Source organism: Rousettus aegyptiacus, unplaced genomic scaffold (genome assembly GCF_014176215.1).
Source record: "Rousettus aegyptiacus isolate mRouAeg1 unplaced genomic scaffold, mRouAeg1.p scaffold_m13_p_8, whole genome shotgun sequence".
Classification (NCBI taxonomy): Eukaryota; Metazoa; Chordata; class Mammalia; order Chiroptera; family Pteropodidae; genus Rousettus; species Rousettus aegyptiacus.
In genome coordinates, this window is record NW_023416311.1 from 68,300,350 (window position 1) to 68,312,512 (window position 12,163).

The window sequence follows — 12,163 nt, forward strand, 5'->3', positions numbered from 1 at the left end:
CTAGTTGAGACAGGCCAGAAAAACGAGACTAAGAAGTTCAATAACTTGCCCAAGACCTTTGACCTGAGGCGGTCTGGTGGCAGTCCTTCCCTCCGGAGCCCTGGGAATGTTCTTTCCTGGCTTCTCCCACCTCTCTCCACTTCTCCTTGGGCCTCTCTGTGCCTAATGTCCTTGTTTTGTCGTATATCCTTCCAAAGGGAGTATGCCCCAGGGAGAGCTATTCTACAAGTGCCCACTTCCAAAATGACACCTCCATACTCTTTCCAAATCCTCTCCTGCTCATCCAACATCCAGACCATTTCTATCAGTACCGTTGGTATCACATGGGAGTTTATTAGAAATGCAGAATCTCAGGCCACAGCCCAGACCTACTGACACAGAATCAGACCCCCAGGTTGATATGGGACATCACTTGTAAAATTGTTAATCATTTAGCAGGAAATGATAAAGGACATCTCTTGCAGAGTTCTTAATCTTTTTAGTAAACCTAGTTAAGTTTTCTTTCCTCCTTTCTTTGGGAAAAAGGCTCTCTCCCTCAAATCCTGATAATTACCCCAAATTGGTGACTCAGATCCTCTGGCTGTTGATAAGGGTCATCAGCCCATTGTTAGCAGAAATGGTGTTAAGTCAAATAGGGCCCTTATAGTCTGAGAGGGGAGAGGACTTTAGGCCAAAGGTTTTTTTTTCTCTTTAAGAAATATATTAACCAAGCCTGTTTCCCTTTATTCACTTAATAAGCAAATCAATAATAGAAATTAATAGATATATGATTTAAATAACCAGTTTGTATCTTCTTTTCCTTGTCTAGGGACTGAGGTGGCACTTCATCAGGAAACTCAAGACCCCACCCTAACTAAGGCAGAAAGGGAAAGAGCTCCATGAAACCCCAATAGGCAGGAACAACAGCCGTTCTCAGCAGGAAGCAGATACAGAAGAAGAGACCTTCTGTCCTTCAACATCCATACTAATTTTAAGGGGGGTTCATGGCTCTTAGGAAAGAGTTAGGCAAGAAAGTTAAGGAGTTTCGTGTCTGCCTGCAATGACATCGAGGTCATCCTATCCCAGAAGGGGTCTGCCTTAATTTGCCCACAATTAAGCAAGCCAGAAGGCATTTTTTTAACTCACAAAGAAACAAGCAGAGAATTAGGTACCAGTTTAAGCTAGTCACTCACACCTGTGCAATAAAGACCCAAATGATCTTCAACTCACCTGAGCCTCATTATACCATTATAATATGATGCATATGCCCAGAAGCCATTAATATCATTATAACAGACTGAATTCTGGGAACGAACATGTGCAGAAAGCAAATGATAAATCACTGAGTCCTGTCAATCTTAGTTGTCAATCAAGGAAGCCCACTCCTCTATGAAAAGTAACCATGCACAGCAAATAGGGATAAAACCTTCAAAGGCTTTGTTACCAGGCCTTTGAGCCACACTTCTCTCGCTCAGGACTCAGGATGGCTTCCACGTCTGGAAGTGTACTCTCCCTTCTAATAAAGCTTTACTTTTCTACCGTATTTCAGTGTCTTGCTCAATTCTTTGTTTGAGACATCAAGAACCTGGACAACACGCCAGGAGAGGATCCTCACTCTCCGGTAACAAGGTGATTCATATACACATTAAAGTTGCAACAGCTGCTCTCCTAGAAACTTCTCGGCCAGATGTTAATCTCATTATGTGACTAAGCGATTTGCCATAAAAGCAGTACTTTTCAACCCAGGTTGTATTTAGGGTGCTTTTTAAAAAATGCTTATGCCTGCTCCTATCCCCACACCAATTGAATCAGAATGTTTGTTGGGTGAAGCTAATTCATCTATATTTTTTTTAGTAATACTTCAGGTGAGTGTAATGTAAAATTAGATTTCAAAACAACTGCTTTAAAGATTTAAAAACTTTAGGGAGATATTTTGAAACATAAACCTGCTCTAAGTAAGAAGAAAAAATACATAAAATTCCACAGTGGTTTCCTATAATATTCAGGATAAATTTTAAATTTCTCGCATTAGCATCCAAGGCCCATTTTGATTTTTGAATCCTGTACCTCTCCAGCCCCATCGCCTGCACCCAAGGGTGCCCCAAACCACTTGCACTTCCCTGAACATATATACTGCTGCTTCATGCCTGTATGACTTTGCCCAGGTGCTCTCTTCCCCCATGTCTTTGCTTTATCAAAGACTTGACTCCTGGTGTTCCCTCTGGAAAACCTTCCTGACCCCCTTATACTTGGGGGAAAGGGGAAGAGTTTAATAATAAAAGCTTAAAGTTTTTGTTTAATGCTTTCTAGCTATTTGCACTGTCAGCCATATCTCAAACCACGCCCCTAAGCAGACCTGGGCTGTTGTCTCTCCGAAGCCGGGCATTCCAATAACGACATTGGGAAAATGTTACACATCAGAATGTGCTAATTCAGAAAAGACCCTTAAGTGTCCTTTAAAGTTTTTTAAAACCCCAGCAAACGCAAAGGCCAGTGCCTCTGGACAGAAGAAATAATCAATTTTGCCTCCTACAAACTTATCATATGTACCTAACACACACACAAAAGAAAGCCTTGTCTTTACTAGAGAAGAGCTTTTGGTACATCTTGTAATTTCTCACTCATTCGAAATGTCATTTGATACGTAAATTGCTTTTCCTCACTTTTGATGGAAATTTAGAAACACCATGAAATAAACATTGTTTTTCCATTTATTTCTCTATGTTGAAAATGTCCTTCCTCGAATAGAATGTGAGGAAATTTTTGGGTTTACATTTCATAATTTGGTGATCCATTCTAGAATATGTAAACTTTGGATCAAATTGAATGAAATTTTAAAGGCCCCTGAGAAATATTCAGATTTCTCTGAGTAATTAGTGTGACTTCTTGTAAGAAAAAAGCCTAAACACTTCTGAAATATATGTTCAATTATTTTTCTCATTTCTTTCTTCCAACCTTTCAAGAGAAGGAGTAAGTAACACCAAGGATATATATTTCTTCTCTTCAATGCTCTGACCTCTAAATTCTCCCTGTTCTATCTACTCAGAATTGGCTTGAGAGAGACAAAAAACATTATTCTATTTTAAAGAAAAAAAAAAGATAGTTCTTAACACTGGGAAATCAACAATTAGCAAGTTCTTTCATCAGTTATTAAACAAACATTTGTTGAAGCACCTACTGTCAGCCAGACAGAAAGATAAGCACTTTTCTCTCTTTTTTTTTTTTTTTAAGATAGGCACTTCTGTAAGCAAAATCACTCTGGTCAATGTCCTTAATGTTACTGATCATCTCTATCTTGGCAAATCTAATGGTCAGTTCCCCATGCTCAAATTACTCTTCCTCTCAGTGGAATTCACCCTCTTTCCTTCAAATACTTTCTTCTCTAGGCTTCTGAAACACCATTCCCTCCTTGTTTTCCTTCTATCTCCCTGGACATGCCTTCGTTGTCTCATCTGCTGGCTCCTCATTCTCTTCAAAGCTAATTGTTAGACCTTTCTTCTTCTCTATCTACAGTCTCATCTTAAATGACCTCCTCTGGTTCTGTGGTTCAATACCATCTAGATGCTAATGACTTCCAAACCTGTATCTCCAGTCCCCTCATTACCTTGAGCTCCAGACTAGATCATATATCCAGCTACCAATGTGATATCTCCACTTGGATATCCACTAGGCATCTCAAACAGAGCTACTAATTCCCCCCTCCCCCAATGTCTCTACACCAAAGCTGCTCTTCCCCCAGTCTTTCTTATTTATTAATTGCATCCTCTGCTTAACCAACAATCTAAACATTAGAGATTGTGTTTGGCTGCATGAAACAGAATCTAACTTAAGCAACTGTCTGACCTGCCACCATGACCACGAATTCATTAAAATCCACTTTGTTATCCAGGTCCTGCATTATCTTATCAACCAACTAAGGGTCCTTTTAGCACTGAAAGGAAAAAAAAATTTTTTCTAACTCCCAGACTTTAGTTCATAATGACAATTGAAATCACATCTTCCTTTTATTTATATTAAGATTTTTATTTCTATTTTTCATGTCTAAGGACAATATTTTCAGGTAGGTTTGGACCAGGCATAGATTCTAAGTGAGTTTAGCCCTCTGTCCCAGGGCCATGTAATTGTGGCTCAGAACTAAAGACCAAGAGCAAACAACAGCTCAACAAAATGAGCTGATGCTGAAAATGCATTTACTACACATCACAGGTCAAGGGCCAGGACATGGGGAGGCAGGATAAGAGCAAAAGAGGATAGTGAGTGGCTCTACTATGTACCAACAATAGTACTTTGAGCAAATCATTTAACATTTTTAAATTTCCTTATATATAAAATGAGAATAATATCTCCCCACAAATTTGGTGAATACTTGAACATACTTCTAATAGTACTTAGTACCAGGTTGCTATATTTAGCAAATAAAAACACAGGATGAGCAGTTAAATGTGAATTTCAGGTGAACAATGAATAATTTTTCAATATATCGCATGAGACATACAATATTTTATCTGGCAGCCTTACTAGGCACAATACCTGACACAAAAAAGAGGCACCCAATAAAGGGTAGATCTTATAAAAATGACTGCTTTCTTTTACAGTGGAAAGTAAAGCAAGGAGCCCACAGAGGAGATCAGGGTGGGATAGTGAAGTATCCACCATTCCTATGATTAGCGATTGATAAATGCTTCCAGAAGTAGTTCATTTCCTCTAGGAATTCCCCACTGCCCTCTCATTAGCTGCCAATTATTAAACAGTTAGAAGCAAATTAAATTGATCAAAATCAACTTGATCAAAAACAATTATAAATTTTACTTGAATAAATCAAGGTGCCAAGTTTGACTGAGCCTTTTATTCTAAATGTCATATTATACAGTAGCCAAACTGAATTTGGAAAAAAAAAAGTTCCTGAGGACTCCTATAATAACTAAAAAGGTATTTTGAAGAATTAGGATATTAATATACAGTATGGTGACTATAGTTAATAATACCATATATTTGAGAGTTATAGAGAGTAAGTCTTAAAAGTTCTCACCTCAAGAAAAAAATTTGCAACTATGTATGGAGGCAGATGGTAACCAGACTTATTGCAGTGATCATTTTGCATATATACAAATATTGAATCATTATGTTGTACACCTAAAACTGATATAATGTTATATGTCAATTACACCACAAAAAAAAAAAAGTTCTAGCAGAAACTATAAATTACCATTTGCTCTACCAATGTAATGAGAATAAAATAAAATTGTTTTTGGATTACAAAAAAGTTTCTAAAAAATTGCTATGTTAAAAAAATTTTCCTTAAAGTTTCCCTATAGAGAGTGAGAAGAGTGTCATAATTACAATCACTATACTCTTAACACTATAGTCTTAATGTCGTCATGCAAGGGAAACGCTTTTTTTCAGGCAGCTCCATAAACATCAAAGTGAAGCGTCTCCCTCAGAGGAGGCCCCAAACACTCCATTGTAAGATTTATTGTAGATTTATTGAACTCCTGGCTATTTTGAGATGTGAGTCTGTTTGCTACCCAACTGGTCACACACCCTTTCCGTTAATCCCAATCGGCTAGTGTCTGGCTGACAAAACTAAGTATTTGTTATTCACTAGGAAATTTGCCACCACAGCATAAAGTATCCCAGGCTTCATTACTGGCTCAATAAACAATATTAATTTATAGACACCTGACAAAGCTTCAGGTATAACTACTGTAACTAGTTATAACTACAGTTGTAGTTACTAGTTATATAATTAAATTATAACTAGCTATATCTTTGTTTCCTGCATCAGAATGTTGAAGAATATATGAGAGCCTCAAATATAATTTCCAACACTTGGAAACCATAAACCACAGGCAAAAGGTTATATGCAGACTTACACAGAAAACAAGGTCTCTCGTTTTTGCTTCTCCTGTTTTTTGAACCTCAATATAAATTACACGGTGTCTGAGGCAGAATCATAGGAGACTGTGTACACAGAGGCTATCCCTGGAACTGTACCTCATCCATCCTTGACTGTAGGACAGAAAAGCTGAACTCACCAAGAGGAATTCTGTGAGCTCTCACTACAGGAGCATCTTCAGTTCCCGTTGTTGAGCTTGTATCTGTCTGTCCCCTTCCTTGCAAGAGTACCGGTGGAAGATTCTAATCATGGTGTCCATGACCATCTCCAGCTGGGTGGGCATGTTGGCAGCAGAACTGACTAGTCTAGGGGCAGGCCACCAAACTCAGGGACTTATTAAAAATAAGCAGATGTGGGGTGGGGAGTGGAGAGGTGGAGATCAACACTTCAATAAAAACAGAATGTTATAAATATTATGTGTTCATAAGTTAGCAATCAGATGACAAATACAGTCATAGTAAAATATAGGTTAAAAATAAACAAAAAAGAGGAAGAAAATACCTAACTTTGTACCTGTTCAGCCAATGCACAGCTCTGTCAACAGGTGTTTACAATTAAATTATACTCATTTATACCTGGGGGTTGCACTTCGGCACACCTATTCCTAAGAAGATAAAAATTACCTGTGACAAAGACTCAAATAGAAGTGTCTCTGCGCCTGTGTTTAGTCACCAGAAGGAACAGATGTGAGCTGCTGTCCCAAGGGCCCTTAAGGAAGCATCGGTGCCCACCGTGTGCATCAGAGGAGAAGGCAAAGAGAAGGAAAAAGGAAGCCTTCAGTAATCCCTCATTATTGGGAGTAGAAATGCAGTCAGTTGCTAGGAAGTTGATGACGGGGGAAAAACTCTAAAAATAGAGTAGCAAAGAAAAACCACTGGTTCAAACCTGGAAACTGCTCAGCAAAGCCAATAGCAAGGTCAAGAAAATGAACTCAGAGCAGAGTAGTTAAAATAACCCAATGGACAGTTGTGCAGCTATAAAAAAAATAATGAGAAAGCTCTACGTGTGCTGATTTAGAAAGGTACAAAGCAGGGTCCTGACTGTGTAAGAAGGAATAAAAATAAAAACGAATATATGTATATACTTGGCATTTGAGTAAGGAGTCGCTGAAAAGGGCACACGAGAAAGTAATAAACAGTGTAGCTCTGAGAAACAAGGCAAAAGAGAGTAGAACAGAGCGGCTGGGAATATGACTTCTCATTTACCCCCTTTCACCTCATTTTAACTTTTTCTGTTATAGGACTGTATTGCCTAATCAAAAAAAAAAAAAAAATGGAAATAGAATAAAGCCCAGAGCAGCTGTGTATGCAGAAATCCATGAGGAAGGGAGTGAGGGCGGGATTCCAAGCAAGAGAAGCTTGACAAAGAAAAAGAATCCCTGGAGAAACCAAAGCCAGAAATTAGCCACTGCGCCTGCCCTCTCAGCACTGAAATTATACGAAAAGCAAACCGTATCTCCTTTTTGTTTCCCCTCCATGAACCTGTTGGGGTAAATCCTCAACCAAATGGTCCCCCTCCCTCTTACCACCTGGACACTCCACCGAAACCTTCCATTAAGGACCCCAGGGATGTTCTCACCGAATGTCTAAAGCCCAATTCTCAAAAATACTTTTAAGTTAGTTTTTATTAGTAGTAACAATGCATATTTTAAAGCGATAATAACATTTTGAACACTCAAGTGTATGAAATAAAAGTAAGATCCTCTCCCCATCATTCTCCACCCTCATCAGCCCCCATTGCTTCCGTTTAACCCTCCCCTGTGTGAGGGGTGGTAATGTGGGGGCGAGAACAGACTCGCTGGCTTTAACTCTCACCTCTGCTGCCAACTAGCTGTGTGATCCTGGGCCGGTCATTTACCACTCTGTGTCTCAGTTTCTCAATCTGCACAAATGGGATAACAGTAGTACCTCCCCAGCAGAAAGGATTAAATGAGTTAAAATACGTGCCTGAATCAGTTTGTTCTTTTTGTTCCTTAGATTCCGCATATAAGTGAAATCATATGGTATTTATCGTTCTCTGACTTATTTCACTCAGAATAATAACCTCCATGTCATTGCAAATGGTAGGATTTCATTTTTTTAATGGCTGAGTAATAATTTTTCATTGTATATATGAACCATAACTTCTTTATCCAACCTTCTGTTGATAGGCATTTAACTTGCTTCTATATCTTGGCTATTGTAAATTGTGCTGCCATGAATATTGGGGAGCATAGATCTTTACAAATTATTGTTTTGGTTTTCTTTGGATAAATACCCAGAAGTGCAATTGCTGAGTCAAAAGGTATATCCATTTTAAATTTTTCGAGAAACCTCCATACTGTTTTCCATAGCGGCTGTACCAATTTGCAATCCACCAACAATGTATGAGGGTTCCCTTTTCCCTGCATCCTTGCCAACCCTTGTTGTTTTTTAATTTACTGATAATAGCCATTCCGACAGGTTAATATGATGGCTAGGTAGAGGGCCAGAGGAAGGAGTAATTCAGGGGATCATTTTATGAACTATATAGATGTCTAACCAATGTACTATATACTTGAAACTAATTTAAATATATATATAAATATATATATATATATATATATATATGCATGCCTGGAACATAGTGCTTATGTATATGTCAGTTATTATCCTTACAAAAATATATGCATATAATTTATATAATTATATATAATATTTCATATATGTCCTTATGTAGCCTTAAACATCCATAAACAGCATCAACATGTATACACTTTTTTTTTTTTATCACTTACTAGATATCTGAGAAATCTTCCTATATCAACACAGAGAGATCTACCTCATTCTTCATTAAAGTTGCTTATTATTCCACTGGATGAATTTACCTACAGAGAGTCAAGAAATATTTATCAGGCACTTATGCTATGCCAGGCCCTGTGTAATGACAGAAGAACCTTGCTCTTGAAGCAAATCTTGTTGCTATTTTTAGTGGGGTTGTGTTAAATATATAGAATGCAGAGGACACTGATATCTTTTTTTATGTTGGGTCTTCCTATCCAAAAACACCCCTATGGTTTTGTGGCCACACTTTTCTGGGTCTCCTCATTTCTGAATGTGCTTTTGCCTCTCCAGCTCTTAAACATCGTTTCCCCCAGCATTTCGGCTACTCCTATAATTTCAGTCATTCTCCAAATTATATATTTCAGCCCAGATCTTTCTGCTCAGCTCCAAAGCCATCTACCCAATGGTGTACTAAACCCCATTCCTACCTGAGTATCCCACAAGTTTCTCATACTCATTTAGGACCAAAGCAAAACGTATGCCACACAAACCGGCTCCTCCTGACCACCTCAGTCATCCTATTCCACCCATCACCCAGCTTCTGGCACTATTTTTAAATACCAGTTGAACTCATCAATTTCTTTCCACTCTTCACCAACTACAGGACTTCATTATTTTTGGTTTATATTACTGTGATAGCTTCCTTACTACTCTCTCTACTTTCTATCTCTTTCCTCCATTCTGATCTCCATTCCACTGTCAGAGTAGTTTATACAAAACACAAATAAGCTCTCACTCCTAGACATTCAAAGGTCTGACTCTGCCTACAAACCGACCAAAATGTTGTGTTCCCTCATTTTTCTGTGTCTTGGCACATTCTGGGCCTACTACCTAAACTGCTAATTCTGTCTACTTCTTAAGGTTCAGTTAAAATATCATTTCTTAGAAGTTTTTTTATATTCTCCCCAATTCCCCAACCTCTACCTCTGTATTCTCTTATCCCCTAGAGCATCTACTTATCTTTTTTATCATTGCATTTATCACACATTCCTAAATCACTTTTTTCCCTGCCCATACACTCTTCACTCTCTAGACTGAGTAAGTCCCTTGATGGCAGAATTGATATCTGGTTCATCTTTGCATTCCACAGCATTAACACAGGATCAAGCATTTAATAAAAATGCTCAGAAACCTTTGCTGATGGATGGATTAATGAGCAAATAACTCAGAGGGAAACTGTAAGATCTCCAAAGAGTTAAACCTTATCTAGTTTAACTGTCTGATTACCTTTATTCCAGATAAAAAATTTGCTTCATGAAAGAGAAGAGAAGAGAAGAGAGAGAGAGAATATAGTCATTTTAAAGGATATAACAAATTTAGAACTAAATATCATTAGGGCAAGCTGTTGAAGTTATAAATGCACTAAAATGCATAAGTCTTATAGAGTATGTGGGTCTCAGCAATATTACATTTAAATCATATTCAGTCGCAAATTAATTTACTTGGAAAATTCAGTCGACAGGCAAAATTCTTAATAAAGCAGATATTTAAAATTGTAATGGTGTAGATATATACACCTTTATGTTTATTGCAGCATTATATGCAATAGTGAAGATATGGAAGCAACCTAAGTGTCCATTGAATAATGGATAAAAAAATGTGATATTTATATATTTTTAAATAGAATATTACTTGCCATAAAAAAGAATTAAATCTTGCCATTTGAGACAACATGGATGAACACGAAGGGTAATAAGCTAAGTTAAATAAGTCAGACAGAGAAAGACAAATACCATATGATTTCACTTATATGTGACATCTAAAAAATCAATCAACCAATCAAACAAAACAAAACAGAAACAGAAACAAAATCATAGCTTCAAAGAACTTGGTGGTTGCCAGAGGAATGGGGTGGAGAGATGGGAGAAATAAATGAAGGAGATTAAGAGGTACAAACTTACAATTGAAAATGTCACAAGGAAGTAGCGAACAGCATAGAAAATATAGTCAATAATAACTTTGTATGGTGACAGAAGGTAACAAAGACTTATATACACTTCATAATGTATATAAATATTGAATCGCTGTGTTATACACCTGAAACTAATATAATATAAATGAGTTATACTTCAATAAAAAAAAATTGTAATGTGGTAATCTGATTCGAGAGGTAAGAATGTGACTTCTACATCCTTTGTTCCTGGAGTTTGAAAGCAAGGTAGTTTCTATTTGGTTTTTACTTAGTTTTAAGAGCAGAGCTAGATGTTTCCTTTGATACATGCTGCCCCTTAGTGTCTGATTGTGGGACTGCATCTGGAAGCCTAATTCCCAAAACACCTTGAAACTGTGTTTATGAGTGATCCTTCCTTCCTCAGAGGTTTATTTGTGACATAAGCCAGCCCCAGCCCCTGCCCTCCAGAAGACTTTCAGAAACAAAGATAATGTCTAAAGGCTGAATAAAACTCTGTCAGGCTAGGGACACAAATTTACAGGTGACAAAATCAAGGCAGGCAGGGGAGATGCTCATGTTTACAGCACAGAAGAGTCCTCCAGTAGCACTTTACCTGCTCTATTAATTATTAAATTTTGCTCTTTAATTTCTGGTATGAGTCATAATTCTTAGGGCTGAAAGGTACAACTTCAGACCCAAGTTAGTGTGCAAAGAATGAGAGGAATGGAAATATCAGATTAGGGGAGTTTGAAAGTAAGGGTTATTTTAGAGAGAGAAAAAAGCTAGTATAAATCCACAGGTAGCCAAGAGTAGAGCTGTCTGAAAGTGACTTTGACTATAGAGCCTGAAAGAAAGGATATATGTGGAAAACAAGCCATGATACCAATTTAGATATGACTGACAGCCTCTTCAGGCTGGGGATACCCCAGGGTACCTGAGCCTGCCATGAATTCCCAGAAGTATCTGTCTCTGGGGACAAGGCCTGAGTCAAATGGAAGGCCAAGTTGCCTCATTCAAAAGTTCCTAGTTTTTATCTTTTCATGTATCTTATTCAAATGTTCTGTCATTTTCATAGCAATGACATGAATGAATCTAAAATAATTACATGTGTGGAAGCTCCCTAAAAAAGGGCAAGAGGAAACTTTTGAGGGTGTTGGAGATATTTATTATTGTAATTGTGGTGATGGTCTCATAGGTATATACACATGTCAGAACTTATCAAAGTGTGCATTTTAAATATGTGCTGTTTATTGTGTCAATTATAACTCAAAACTTCAAAAAAAGAAACTTTCCCAGAATCACATGACTAGATTATTGTAAGCTGAGATTCAAACCCGTTTGTCTGACAAAAAGATAAAATCATGCAGCCATTTAAAAGTAGAATTATAAACACTACAGAAATACAAAAAATTTCTTTCCAGTAAAATAAGTGAAAATAGTAAAATTAAAATCATATGCATGCTGTAATGGAAAAAATTGTGTACACATAGTAAAGAAGAAAACTATAAGTAGTTTTAATACTTATTTAATAAAATTATGGATTATTTAAAATTATTTAATACTGCTATTAAATTGCATTTTTAATTAAAATATCAA

General features: G+C 37.3%; 2 protein-coding genes across 3 annotated transcripts in view; both read right to left on the minus strand.

Moving 5' to 3' along the window:
- The window catches only part of LOC107501533 (corticotropin releasing hormone binding protein), an 88,740-nt gene that overhangs the window by 38,644 nt on the left and 37,933 nt on the right, over nt 1–12,163 (minus strand). The window lies entirely within an intron of this gene.
- On the minus strand, nt 3,708–6,355 carry S100Z (S100 calcium binding protein Z). Its single transcript, XM_016127781.2, is given in 2 exon segments — nt 3,708–3,910; nt 6,015–6,355. Coding segments are annotated over 2 exon segments (249 nt in total). The 5' UTR covers nt 6,159–6,355; the 3' UTR covers nt 3,708–3,805.